General features: G+C 30.3%; 1 protein-coding gene across 1 annotated transcript; it reads left to right on the forward strand.

Annotated features, from left to right (window-relative positions):
* The first annotated feature begins 3,488 nt into the window (after positions 1-3,488).
* LOC125202479 (transcription factor RAX3-like) lies at positions 3,489-4,356 on the forward strand. Its single transcript, XM_048100879.1, has 2 exons — positions 3,489-3,773; positions 3,894-4,356. The coding sequence occupies exons 1-2, from the start codon at positions 3,508-3,510 to the stop codon at positions 4,270-4,272; spliced, it is 645 nt and encodes a 214-aa protein (XP_047956836.1). The 5' UTR covers positions 3,489-3,507; the 3' UTR covers positions 4,273-4,356.
* Positions 4,357-15,926: the final 11,570 nt, after the last annotated feature.

Here is a 15,926-nt window from a genome sequence, read left to right on the forward strand (position 1 = left end):
AATATATCCAAAGGAGAACATTCCTTGACCTTGAAAATAATGGTGGTGGCTCTAGCTGTCGACCTCTTTTAACTTCTTGTTATCTTTTCTAGAACAAGTAGAACCGTGGGTTAATCGACCAATTATGTAAATTTTATCCTTGAAATGTTCAAAAGCATCTGAATTATTATGTTAATTTGCATGATTGTCAATGAAGCTTGAATAAAAACTATAAATTTGTACTTTAATTTTTTACTCACTTTTGACTTGAACTTAATTGTGTTTATACGGCAACACAATTCAATTGCTATTTCAAGAACAACAAATGGTAGAGATAGGATCATAGGAGAAAGTAAACTTTTAATATGCGACCAAATTCAAACCATAGCGTTGTGAATGGTGACAAAATAATTATATAATTCACAACTAGACTATATAGCTAGTTTGTGAATTAGCCTTATATATCATCATTTACAATGAGTGTAGGTTAGGTTGTGTATTAAGAGGGAGTATTATTTTAATCTATTGAAACTTTATAATGTAGATTTTGAGTCAAAATCTTTCAAATACACGACATTTACTTTTTCAATACATGTATTTAATATGAAAAAAAGGTTATGTGTAACCGGTAAAATCCATCACATGGATTATGGGGCCAAAATTCAATTACTCCCAAACATATTTCCAAATTGATAAATATTAAAATATTTAAATTCATCCACGATCTATTACCAAAATCTATTCATTCACTACACCATTCAAGGTCTTAAGCCACTTTTGAACCCATTCCTTTCTTAGAAAAAATTTCAACAATCCATCACTCCTTTCCTTAATTATTTATTGGTCTCACTTATTTTATCTTGATCTATTTACTTTATGTTATAATATATCTATTTCAATTTAATTAAAATAATAAAATTTATTAAAATTTAAAAATTGCGTTTTATTAAAAGACAGAGTATACATAATTGAATTCCTAAAAACATACTTTATTGGAAATGATAAAATACATAATCTAAATTCAAATCACTAGTTGTGTTTGGCAAAATTTTGCCCAAATGTATTCAGTTAGATCACATTGGCATATATCGTTTAATCAATAGTTCGATATACAAATCTTGTTGTCCATATTTGGTTTTGATTAACATCTAAGAGAGGTTCGGAAATGAAAACACCTCCCTCTTTATATATATAAAATTGGTCTTGATTAACATATAACTATATAAGAGACGTTAGGAAATGAAAACACCTCTTTCCCTCTCTATATATAATTATACATACTATAATAATTTAGTTATAATTATTGATGACTGACAATTATTAATTATGATCCTCAGAGGGTCTGTTCTGTTCACATTATAAGACAATAATTTACTTGTGCCATTGTGAGTGTGTGGATAGTTTCTCCTTTCTTTCATTTTCTTTTTCTTCCTTATATCTTTTTATTGAACTTTATAATTCATTGGCACTGCACAGTTAGAACATTTATGTCCGTTTTGGGTTTTTCTAAGAAAAATTGAATAGAAGAATATATGTAATGCAAAGTCGCAATTACACCCATAGTAATGAATTATGTATGGATATTGTAGTATTAGACTAATAAAATAAATAAAAATTAAAGCAAATTAAATGGATATTAGGATATAATCGGAATTATAAAGATTCGAAAGATGAGTAATTACAAATTAATATGGACAAAACATATGTATACATGAAATTTCCAGCCTATTAAGGTGATGTTTATTAAAAGCTTACTTTACAGGTGCACCGTACCACATACATTTGTTAGGTGCTTTGTTTTCATTTGTCATTGCATGTGGATAGATATTACTGCTAGTACTATATAATTAATCTCCTTACTTACATAACCTAATTTTATATACTCCCTCCCTCCGTCCGTGAATAGGAGTCCCGTTTTTCCATTTTAGTCCGTCCGCGAATAAGAGTCCCGGTTCACTTTTACCATAAATGGTAAAAGGGTCTCACCTTCACTTAACTCATTCCACTCACATTTCATTTAAAACTAATATATACAAGTAAGACCCCTATTCCACTAACCTTTTCCCACCCACTTTTCTTAACATTTCTTAAAATCCGTGCCACCAAGGAATGAGACTCCTAATGACGGACGGAGGGAGTAATAAATATGACCCCACATAAAATATATATTCCATTCCAATCAAGTACCTAAATGTAATACCAACAAGAGCGTGCATATACATGGATAGATTAAAGAAAACATTTTTTGTGATCGATATAATTATAAATAAATAGGATCGGAAATCATGTGTGGATTGAAAGCTCTTACTCATTAGTCAGAGTACAAGAGTATCGGTGGAATAATTACTAGAAAAATTACTTCATACATTGCAAAATAATCGAAATTCAAGTAAAGTGTGGACCCAATTTCTTTTGTTACATTTTGACAAAAGAAAAAACGCTCAAACCATTCAAAGTGATGAACCAAAATCAAAACCAACAAGGTAAAAGCTAAAATAACGATAAGTGAAAACAAGACTAAAGACCAAGACCAATACAATCTTACATAACCTTAAGTTGGTATATTATCCAGACATATCAATCACAATTAAAGTGGCATAAGAAAAACAATTGTTGTAACAATCGAGACCAAAGGAGAAGATATGTGACCTATATCAATCAAAAGATTTTATATTGAAAATTATTAATTAATTTACTGTACGAATTAATTCACTTCAATTGATTAATAATCTCTCTTATTCTTGAGAAGTAGTACTTACAATAGAATAGCAAGACTAAGAATATCTCTTAACCTAATCTATCGATTAACTCATTGCACAAAACTAATAGATTTAATTGAGCTAAAGTAAGCTAACATATGTCCATTCAACACTTCTAGTTTATGACTCTCCCACTCAAAATGGATAATAAACCGATTGTCAAATACTATAATGTTAGAAAAAATGTCTTAACAACACTACTATTCGGTAATGGACCTTTTCTCTTTATGAATCAATGAATATTTTTTAAGTATTGTTTTATCCAATTCCACAATATCGAATAGAGCCAATCCAATCCCATCCCGATTACATAAAATCAATGTAATATTTTTTAGTATTTAATCAATTCCTTGATACCGAACGAAGCCAAAATCATTACTTTTTTTTTAAAGTATTTGTACTTGTTTTTCTTTCATACTAGGAGTACTGGAGTATCTTTTTATTATAGTTGAATTTTTTTTTATTCGTACAGATTTGCCGTGATCTAGGAAGCATACTTGACCTTACAATAAGTCGAGAATCACATTGAGTGCTCTCTCATTGTTATTATCTTCATACTTTTGACCAAGTCTACTACAATGTTTAACCGTCAATATATATTATTAGTAGTAAATCTTGATGACGTATTCTTAAAAAATAAAAGAGTAATTAATTCTATTAAATAAAACAAAATGTATTTAAAACAAGATAGATTAATAAAATAATAAAACTAAGAATACATAAATAGGGGGGAGTAGAGAGTGAGAGGCAAAATAGCAAAATAATAGCGATGGGAAGAGCTCCTTGCTGCGACAAAGCCAAGGTGAAGAAAGGGCCATGGTCTCCCGAAGAGGACGCCAAGCTCAAATCCCACATCCAAACTCACGGCACCGGCGGCAACTGGATCGCCCTCCCGGCCAAAATAGGCCTCCAGAGATGCGGAAAGAGTTGCCGTCTTAGATGGCTCAATTATCTCCGGCCTAACCTCAAGCACGGCGGTTTCACCGCAGACGAAGACAACTTAATCTGCACCCTCTACCTCACCATCGGAAGCAGGTCTGTACGTAATAAGACTTATACAGTGGTTCCAGTTCTTTTATTTTTTTTAAAAAATACACTTTTATACATGAATTTTGCATGATGAGATTAATTCATTTATGTGGGAATATAATTTAGATGGTCGGTGATCGCGGCTCAATTACCGGGAAGAACAGACAACGACATCAAGAACTACTGGAACACCAGGCTCAAGAAGAAGCTCTTCCCCAAGCAAAGAATCAGATCCGACCCTCCACCGCCGCCGCCGCCGTTGCTCCAAGAAAGTTTCTTGTCTTGTACTAATAATTTGGAAGCTGATTTCCAACATCACAACAACGTATGGGAGAACTCAACGGCCATGATTGATCTTCCATCACAAATGGGAATATATAGTGCGATGATGCCACAGCTTCACACTTCTTTGCCAATGGCAAATGCTATAAACTGGGAAGAAATGAACATCTATCAACCTTGGATTGTTTTGGATGAGCCTAGGTTACTACCTTATTCTCAATAACCATCTTATTTTCTAATTTAATCGTTTGTCATGTTTTGTACTGTCACTTTCATATGCAAATCCAATCCGAATCTTCAATTCTTATTTTCCATTTAGTTTTAAAATTATCAAACTCATTGTTTGTGCTTTCTTCGGTTTCAATTATTTTGTTGGATTAAGATGGTTAGAATTGATTGTTGAGTTGGCCTATCACGTCCTACACTCCAAATTAGGATTATATTCATGTTCTTGGACTTTCCCAATTATAATCATCTTATTAAATGAAAAAGAAAAAAAGATAATGCATTTTACTATAGTTAAGAAAGATGGTGAGCGGTTTTAATACGCCCACCCAATGTATGAACCAAAATGATCAACAGACTTCCCCACTTGCAATATAAAAACTCATAATCGATTTTAGCCTGCTCCAATACTAAGTTAAAAATGAGACACCCACCCCTTTAAAATAGCTTGTAAAGATGGAATTATCCACTCATTTATAGAGGATTCAGAATCATCATTTTGTAGATGCGGGATAAAAAGGGGCATACGAGTGTCCTTAAGTATTTTACAAAATTTTATTTGGTTAACTTCTATTTCATATTTAACTTAATAATAATAGTCAAATATTATGATGCATCATATTTATCTATTATTGTTATTGCCTGTAGTATTATTTTATTCAAGGATAGGTATAATTTCCAAGGATGAATTTAAAGTATAATTGTTGAGAAAGTACCATGAAATTCAAGAAAAATATAAAGTAGAAAAGGACACGTTTGACGTTTTGGCTACAAGTTGTTAGGTGTTAGCAAATTGGGCATCGGAAAATGGCGGTATGTTTTTATTGTTATGTTAGAAACTTACTGTTAAGTAAGCAAAAAGGGCCATCTTAAGCTGTTGGGATGAGTAAAGATAAGGATTAATGTCCTTATATTATGACTATCATAACTGTATCAACATGATAAAGATTTCACATCCCGTGTGTAATGTCCCTCCTTTGTCTATATTAGGAGTATATATCACTTAACTTCTGTCAAGAAGAAAAATGTGTTGCTTGGGAACATTCCTATGTAAATACTAGAAAATTACCTTGAAATTATTGTGTTCCAGTGTACATGCCATGAAGTTACCACAGGACTTTCGTTAACGAGTGCGAAAATGTCATAAGTTCAATCCCGTTTGTATACAATGTTTGTTTACCACATTACAATGATATAGTGGTCCAGTGTACATGTAGTAAGTTCAATCCCATTTGTATACAATGTTTGTTAACTTCTACTGTTAAAGCCAAATTAGCTTGCAGCAGTACTAATACCGAAGAATACCTCCAACTGTTAACAGTAATTTGAACCCCAACGTCAAAATCCTGGCTTCGCCACTTATTAGTTGCATAGTTATTTAGTAATAGTAGTAGTAGTTAATTCCAAATTTCTAACTATAACAATTAGTTATTATGTGGGCTTTTAATCTTTAATTTTAGTAATGATTATAATGAGCTTTAAGAGCAATTATATTAGTAATCCTAAAATTTGTACTATTAAATATCTTTTTTAATAAAAAGAATAAAAAAATATTTTCATATGCCATGATTTAAAACTATTAGATTAAAAAATCTAATGCATATTAATGGATCTTATTTTAGGTGGAAGGAGTTTTATTTTATTTTTTACTATTTTGACAATGTCTAATATTGCGATTCTAGTTCTGACAGAAAGCAAGAATAACGTGCATTAGACCGTATCTTTCTTCCAGAATTTTAGAGATCGTATCTTGAATCTTTCAAACTTTAGTGACACCAAAACAAATTTCATCATACTTCAAAAGTTATACTAGTACTTTTTGGCTATTCGTAGTATTTTTCTATTTTCGTCCTCCTTAATCATGCGAGAGGTATGAGTTGATTGATAATTGAATGATTGATTCTTATGTTCTCAATCACACCCCCTTGAAATTGAATATTCCTAATTATTATAAAAATGGTTCATGATTTTGTTAAAAATGATTTTGAAAATCAAAAAGCAAAGCACTTGAAGTGAAAATGGCTTACCTGGCTGAGATTAAGTAATGATCTTCTCAAGTCAGAAAATGGGCTGTACTAAAATTCAGCCCATCAATGTAAGATAATTTTGCCCAACAAAACCCGGCCCTTATTCGATTTGCAAATTTCACTTGCTGGGCTTTTAGGCCCAAATATAAAAAACATTCAAACTGCTTTCAGCCTCTTTCGTATTTTGATAATACTAACTTTCTTCTCCCAAATACATTAATATCACACGTCTTAGATAATTTCAAATTGAGATTATCAAAAATAGTGTCAATACATCTTAAGCTTTTTTAGTACTCTTTGGTTGGATCCTTAAGTAGTGACTGTTCAGTATTACTTCCCTATTATAAAGTCAAAAAAATTTAATTTTCAATTTTATTTTGTCAAACGAAAATACCCAGCCAGAACGACTACCCATCAATATGATAATTGATGAGTTTTATTGGAGCATATACTAATACCAATACCTTTGGGCTTTGTTGCGACTTTGCAACCTTAATGAGGTAAACACACAATGATACTAGGGATGATAATTTTTGGCACGACACGAACTTGCACGAAATTAATGAGTATATGTCAAAGCTTATTGGGTTCATGTCCTTATCGTGTTGACACGATAACGACACGAAAACGTCGTGTCGTGTTCGTGTTACACGTTAAGAAATAATATTAATATATTATAATAATAATATTATTTTATTTATTTTAAAATTAAAAATTAAAATTTAATATTAGAAATAATATTAATATATTATAATAGTATTATTATAGTGTCATTATTGTGTCGTGTCATATATGTGTTGTTATCGTGTCGTATTGACCCGAAGTGATTTGTGTCGTTAATGTGTTCGTGTCGTCGTGTTCGTGTATGAGGGTAGCGAGTCATGTTCGTGTTCGTGTTTGGAGTTTTCTTAACGGGTCGTGTTCGTGTTTGTTGTTATCGTGTTGACACGATAACGACACAATACGCACGATTTGCCACCCCTAAATGGTACTCCCTCTGTCCCACAAAAGATGTCACACTTTCCTTTTTAGTTTGTCCCACAAAAGACGTCACGTTTCCCTTTTTAGAAAAAGTTATCTCTCACATGAATATAAAAATTATATTTTATCTCCCCATTTAACACACAAAACAAAACTTTCTAAAATCTCGTGTCGTCCCACAAGTGTGACATATTTTGTTGGACGGAGGGAGTACCGTTCTACAGTTTTGCAAATATATTAATTATAGTATTATACGGTTATTAATCCATAATGAAATTCTAATCAATTTAGAAAAGAAACAAAAGACCTAGAATAGTTGAACATGAGAAATCAAATGCTACCTAGATCCCAGACAAAGCTTAATCTATTAATGATTCGATTTACAATTTCTTTACGTTAAAATCTGGATTGAGAAAGAAATTTACTTAATGGATGAATGTCAGGAATCTCGGAAATATTCTAGGCGAGATACAAGGGATTTTCTTACTATCAAATAAAGTGGAATAAAATATCAGAAAAATTATAAATTTTATTTAAATTCTGGTTAAACTTGCAACTCATTAGCGACGACGTAGCAACATGGAGGAGAACTTTGCTGTTTCTTAGTATTAAAGGATAAAAATTAAAGTGGGTCAAACTTTAAAATTTAAATAAATGATATAGTTTTTATAAAAAATATACGTATAAATCAAAACAACGGCGTATAGTACATGTTTGTGTCACCTAGTGCACCACACCATCCATTAATTTAAGACACATATAATAAACTCGGTATTTAAGTGATGTTTAGGAATTATTATTGTCTTGTTTGGATTAGTAGTTTGTGAATTTATATGGTATTTAAAATAATTCTTAACTAGTACTCCTAACAATGATAAGTTTGTTGAGTTCGAAGGAAATAGGCCTAAAAGGTGCAATAGATGTAAAGATGCAAGCACGGACCGTGCACGAGGCCATGAAAACGCAAACCCATGCATACATGATACACCAATGACCAGCCTGTGCTTGGCCACAAGACAATCACACGGCCCATACGAACTTACAGAATGATATTGCAATTATTATGATTAGATAATTAGTCGCCATGGATACCATACTCGTGCTTGACATATATATGCTATAGTTGCATCGTACACTTGCGATTTGTAAGCTAATAAGAAGTTTATCAACATGTACTTATTATCGTCATTTATAACACGAGTGTGACTAGAATAACGCCCCTCGTGACAATTGCGAACAATGTTATATCTCGTGCTTTTTTCTTATCAGCTTTTGAGTTATGGGTTGGATCAAAACTCATGATTTTTAGGAAAAATTCCTAATGAAGTAATACCACCGTATTGGATTGTTGAATTTATGAATAATTGGAAAGAAACACAATGCTATGTACATTAAATGGACATTCGAATACCCCATGAAAATCATTAGATTTCATGTAATAGGGATACATTGTAGAAAATTAAGAGTTAAAGAATAAGACAAAATATACTATGTGCTTGGTCATAAGGTCTTTATTTACGGCTATGATATATCGATTTTTTTTAAAATTATTTGGATTTGTAGTTGTGTCGTATGTGTATGATATAGTAATACTACAATTAATGTAAATTACTCCTACCTATATTTGAGTGCAAAGAGTGGGAGATGGCCTCCCTTGATAATCATCACATGCAAACCATACAAGTTAAGGGGTCATTAATGAATGTGTTGGTGAAGATGGTCCAAATTCGTTGTGGCTGTTGATATTGAATGTTATGGCATGGGTAGTGGGGTAATGCTTACTTAATTATTTCATTTACATTTATATATAGATTTATAGATTGAGACAAGACATGATGTTTCTTGTGTTGATGAGAGAGGCAAGCATACCAGGTTGTTTATGGAGGGAAACAACCTAAAATCATATCTTAGCCTTTGCATATTCAGCAGGTGTTCTATGTTCTCTTTTCTTTGCATGTGAATCCCACATGACTCATGACCCTCCATACCACTCAAACTAACTCATAGATAAATAGTAATAGTAGTATCAATCGCAATTGTCAAAGAAATCAAATTGAAAACTATTTATTCCTTTAGAAATGAAGACATAGAAAAAGAAAATATCTAAAATCGAAAAAATGAGCAGCGCCTTGCATCCAATCTCCTACGTCTCACTTGGGGATTTCAATCGAGAAAATCATCAGGTTTTGGCCAATCCCACGTGGTCCTATCATAATGGAGTATAAAATTGTAAGACTAATTTGTAGGAATGTCAATTTAATCGGAAACCAAAACTTACTCAAATAAATCATAAAATGGAGATTAGAGTCAAAAATAGCCCTAAAGATAAAAAGTTTGGTCGGCCAATAAAAGAATGGCCCGAGAGCGATAGGGTTGGCCCAGCATTTGAGTGAGTTGACCATAAATTTTTCCTTATTTTTTCCTTTTATAATTTGATGATAAAATTTTGATAAAATATTCAAACATCACGAGTTAAGAAAGATAACAACTTATGTTTAGTGTGTGTCAAGAAGTAACATTTATTAATAATCTAATGCAATTTCATGTTAATGTCACTTACTTTTTTTTATGTAGTGCAAAGTTCAATTTGAGAACTTTATATAGTTATTTTAACAAAACAATCAAGAATGAATAGCAAATCAAGTTCAATAATTTCGTTTTCAAAGTAGTATTCCCTCTGTCAAACACTGAGAGGACATATTTCTTAATCTTAATGAGATTTTAATCATTCGCAGGGGCAGGGTAGTTGGCAACGGAGGGTCAGATCTTGCCCCAATGAGTCTAGGTTCGAATCTCACTACTATCGTGTAGTTGCTTCCATCTCTCAGGCACAAATGTGAGGCCTTGAGAGATGGGCTTCGGCAGCCAGTGCGTTAAGGCCTCCCCTTTAACGGGCTACTATATACCCTGATTGAACCCCCTTACATAATTTCAGGCTGAAGTGTGGAGGCTGTCAAGGCGACGGAGTTGCCTTTTTGCTGCAATCATGAGATTTAAATAATTGTTGGTTAATGTGTTTAAATGATGAGAGAAAGAGAGTTAAAATATTTTCATTGAAGAAAAAGAGTTTCTAAAAATAGCAATTTGTTATTTTATTTGTGTCAAAATAAAAAGAAAAGTGTATATTTTAGCTTTGATAAGATCGGATGTAGTACAGTTTCGAACATATAACCCTCAACAACAATTTAGTGTTGACCAAATAATTGTGGAAATCTCGTCGGAAAGATGAATATATCTATCTTCCTAATTATGATTAGTAATTAAGCCTTTTTTCTATTCATAATAAGTCACTCCTTAAGGAGCGCTTTATTATAGTACTTTATCCCAGTTGTAGTAGAAAATTAATTAATGTTTGCAATAGAATATTTGTAATTATATATGCAAAGCGAATTATGAAGATCCAATCCATCACATGCATAAGATATGCTTCACCCAAAGTTGATCGAGTAATAATAGGAATGTATACATATCAAATTAAAGAGATTAATCTGTGAATTTAACTATCATTAACCATTTAAGTACGACCATTGGACTTTGGTAGCATCAAATATTCATTCCATTCACAATTAGAAAAAGGATAAGAATGACCAATTGAAGATTAAATAATAATCATCACATGAATAATCAAAGGTATATGTATGCAAGGCACATGGGTAACTGGATATGGTCAATTTGAAGACCAATAATTCACACATAAATATGGTTTCTTTTTTTTTTGTTTTCTCATAAATAAGAAAATTAACAATTATTCGAGAGCATAGTAGCACACCCTGATTGATATATATGGATTTTTTTTTTCCATTATAAGAAAATTCAAAATTAATCAAGAGCACATCCTAATAGTAATACCAAATCATATATTTATATATGAAATAATGTTAAACCAGTCAAATCAAAGCTAGGTGGTATGTTTAGCCTATGAATTTTTTTGGTTCAGAGAGAAAAGTATCTCTAAAATTTTATCCCTTATTAGAATTAATACTTATAAATTAATTTTAATCTACTTCAATTTTTAGTTCAAAGACTTGCAAATATGCAACCCGAAAAAGAAGGTTACTTTCTGAGTATAATTGCATCTTTTAATTTAAGGGTATCAATTCAAAATGTAGATTCCAAATCTCTCGCATCACATGTCAACTCGATCAGTTAGGATATTATCATAATAATTAAATAGAGTTGGAAAAATCATGTTCGATATCATATCTTGTAACGACCGAATTCTTGTATTAGATTCGTGCGAACAATTATAACGAAATAATTCTGAAAAATATTTTTTTGACGATGATCAGGTTATGCATCATTTCATATAATTTTCTTATCATCTGTATATAATAGGGAGTGCAAATTATTGGTAGTTAGTTATGATATGGTAGTTAAATGATTTAAGCAACAATTACCTACTAGAGAGTTAAGATATGTTAGTATAATTATTAGATAATGAGAGATATACAAATCTAACTAGAAAGTTTTGGTGATACTTTCATTGATACCGCGTAAATATTAATTAATAACAATTGAATGACCTGAAATTGTGATTCGATTTCAATTTTCAACTAATGGAACCGTATTTTTTTATAGAGAAAAGATAAATTAACAACAATTGTATATAAAAATACCCTTTAATTTAATTCTATTTTGGGGATAAAATTTTATGACTAATTTACCCTTAGTAATTAATATTGGATATTTCTAACTGTACTAGTTTAGGAAAATATCATTGATTTAGGTTTTAAACTATTTAGGGTAATATTGATTAACACACTACATAATTAAATTACTATATTTAATTATAAAATAAATACTAGTATATAATTTAATAACGTACTGTACTATTTATTTTTTAAAAGAAATTTATATTTGATCATTTTATAGTTTAGTATCTAGTTTATTTTTTGCCATTCATACTATTATTTTTTCATAACTTGTCTAGGTTTTTTTGTTAATATTTCATTCCAAATTGTAATGCAATATAAATCATCAATATAGTTACAATGAAATAATTCAATATATGAAAAAAATTAAATTAAAATAATAAAACAATTTTATAATCGAAATGTCAACTACATGAGAAAATACTTATAGTCATAAATAATGATTTAATATTTCTTGCGCTTTCTTTTTATTTTTGTGTTATTTTTCTTTAATATTTTCCTAAGCTTGTTCCTTTTTTATTAAATGTCCAAAAGCATATATATACATTTTTTTATTTTAATTACCTTTAGCGATAAGTTTTTTTATATTAATAAAATATTAATCATTATTTATTTCTTAATTAACATGAAGGGTGTTTATACTAGATATTAAGTATACACAGGTAAAACATGTAGTTGCATTTATAATTTTTAGAGTAATTCAATCATAAAATAGTTCGATGCGAATAATAATATAATTGTTGAATGTGAATGACTATTATTATTTTAATATAATTTTTATTACTATATAAATTTTATTTCATAATTTTGTAGTCAAGATGTAGAGTAGCCAAGTAAATTGACTAAATGATTATTATTGTTTTAATTTATTTTTTATTGTTATATTCATTTCATAATTTTCGAGTCAAAATGTATACTAATCAAGGAAATCGACGTGATGATATTTAATTAGTTGGATGACAATATTCATTACTATTCCATTGAACAATGAAATAGTTAGTTTTGAATAACTATAATTATTTATTTTTATTACAAATAAATTAAATAATAATCTTTAATTAGTTGGAATACTAAAAATTGAAATAATAAATTATAATTTAGTTGGATGATAATTCTAAATATTTAAATACATTATTTGACGTTCTTTTAGTGACTGAAATTTAATATGTCAATTTATTCAATTAAATTTTATTGTATTATAGTGTAGCATTTAAGTGTTGAGTGTTTAAATACTTACCCCAGATTTTGTTAAAATGTATGATGAAAAATGTGATGACATCTTTTTAGTTTTGATCTATCTATAATTATGCAGCTTTGAGATAGAACTATTTATACTTTCCTAAATCTGTAGTTATTTAATTAACAACTTAATTTTTCACTAAATAGTTATGAAAGGGTAAATATGTGATATATAAACTAATTAATCATTATCAATGTAATTATAGACGTAAAATGCCTAAAATGTCCAATTTTGTACATACAATTTTTGTTAATTTATCACTGCCCTTTTTTATATCAATGAAACGACAATCTTAAAATATTAATTCCTTTAGTCCAATTTCACAAAAATACATATTAAAAACGATTTCTATAATGAAATCATACTGACTCTTATTTTAATTTGGTATGAATAGAATCACAAAAGTCGACAAGTGCCAATTATCACCCTTAGCCATGCTAATTATATATACAAGGATAAATCATGCCCATAATTTTTGGTCAGAAGTCAAAGAAATGTATGATCATGGACCAGTAAATATACATACGTCCAAATATACTAAGAATAAATAAAAAAGTTTCTTAAACATTGATAATTTTTTATTGTTAAAAAAATCATTATTTATACCAGTATATATTTATATAATTAGTAGAATCATCAAACCTTTAAATACCATTTTTCTTTTACTTTATACTGTATTTGACAAAATATTTGTTCGTGGAATCATGGGTTATGCAAAATTGCAAAAGATTATATAGTTTGGCAATTTAACTTTTCTCAAGTAGATTTCCACATGCTCTCTCTCCCTGGCCTAAGGGCACTCACAATGGTGGCCGATCGCGAGGGCCAAGCGATCGGTCACCCCATCGCCTCTTATCGGCTCCCATTGTGAAGAGGGAGCTGATCTCCACTCACCAAGGGCTCCACCCCATCCGATCTCCTATTTTTTTTTAAAATTTAATTCATCTTTAATCCACTACATATACCTCATTCCCCGTGAATTCACATTCATCCCTCTACAATCTAAATCCCAATTTTACTTCTCTCTAGCTAAGCGAATTTTGATGAGTCCACTACTAATTCCGGGATGAAATTTGTTTTTTTAACGAAATTTGTTTTTTAATGAAATTTGTTTTTTTTAAAATTATGTTGTCTTTAATTTACACCAACAATTAAAAGTGATTTATACTCCATAAAACAGTGTTGATGTGGAAATGAGATGTGCTATGAGCTAGGCTCTGGAATGGGCTGCTGACATGGCAAGAGGAAATGGAGATAGTCTCTAAGATGGGATGAGCTCCGGATTTAAGGTCATCGAGTGCCCTAGACATAGATCAGAGACAACACAGAGTTTTACTTACGAAATTGTTAAAATATGAGAGAGAAGAAAAAATAGTTGAAGTAATTAATGTTAATAGATAGCAAAAACCCACATATTAGCAGTATAATATGTAGTGAATTTTTTTTGAAAATATAAGTCGACTAATTTTGATCGATGTACCAGAACGGAAAAATAAATTGACTAATTTGGATGGTGTACTATTTTTTTCGCAAAGTCGTTTGGAGTAACAAAGTTGGGGGTGGGGGGATGCTTTGCTAATCAACTAAGTTAATTAACTAAGTGTGATGTTGTCATTATCTCCCAAAGAAAAAAACGAAAGACTAATTAATTAGTTGAAAACAAACTGAATTAATTAAGTACTTGTATTAGAAAATAAAGAATCTTTGTGCTTCAATAAGTGAGAAAGTAGTGAACTTTTTGAAGATTATGTTGCCTAATAAAAAAAGAAGATTTGAATTAGTGGGGGAAACCGCGTTAATTATAATTAAATACTATTGCAGAATTAATCAAGTCGGCGTTGAATTAATTATTTCGCAATTAAAAAAACATTACTTGCAGCCAACTCAACCCGTGCCCCCTGCCGCACTTACTGTCACTTTTCTCTACCAAAATAAAAGAAGTTAGATGAAGAAAAACCGTTATACTATATGCATTTTTTATTTTTTGTAATATAAGTTTCTTTGTATAATTTAATGAGAAAATAATAAATTTCAAAAAAAAAAGAGGCTAGAAATACACTATTAAAAGCTAGATAATAATCTGACAATACGATTAAAGTGAGTAACGTAAGAAATGAATCAATGATCATCTCTCTTTTATTAGTGTATAGTGTGAACCTGAATTTCACATATGTATATAATTAAAAAGCGGTTTTGTTAGTTTTTATTGCAAGGTTTTCATTCCAACCGCGAATTAATTTCACATAAAAATTTCTTCATGATTTGCTTATTGCTTAATCACTCATGCATGAACCTTTTTACCGGCTAAACTTGAGGCTCCAAAACCTGAATTTTCTACATCATTTTACATGATTTTCTACTTGTACCACACTCGTGAGATTTTCACTTTTTTTTTAACTAGTTATTGGGGATATTAAATAAATTAAGCCTTTCAATTTAATTTGCCGATTATAATTACTGAAAGATTAAGACTTTTTGAAGTTTTACTTTTGCAGCCGTCCAAGTCAAAATATTTCACACATGTAATAATTATCATTACAATTAATACACGAGAACACAATTAAGCATAGTTTTATTTGTCGGTTAATTAATGTCACTCTGAAAAATATGCCGACGTTTAACGCCGTAGCCGTCATTATCCCTTTAATATCTCCGTTGACCTCTTCTTAGTTTGAAACTAACCCACATTTTAAATAACTTTTAGGACACTTGTCCATTATTTAAATCCGATAAAGGTGAAAAAGATTCAATA

Source organism: Salvia hispanica, chromosome 1 (genome assembly GCF_023119035.1).
Source record: "Salvia hispanica cultivar TCC Black 2014 chromosome 1, UniMelb_Shisp_WGS_1.0, whole genome shotgun sequence".
NCBI lineage: Eukaryota > Viridiplantae > Streptophyta > Magnoliopsida > Lamiales > Lamiaceae > Salvia > Salvia hispanica.

Bases quoted from the DNA above. Each gene is read 5' to 3' on its own strand.
- LOC125202479 (XM_048100879.1), top strand. From the start codon at position 3,508: ATGGGAAGAGCTCCTTGCTGCGACAAAGCCAAGGTGAAGAAAGGGCCA. The intron at 3,774-3,893 runs GTCTGTACGTAA...AATATAATTTAG, and splicing joins TACCTCACCATCGGAAGCAG to ATGGTCGGTGATCGCGGCTC.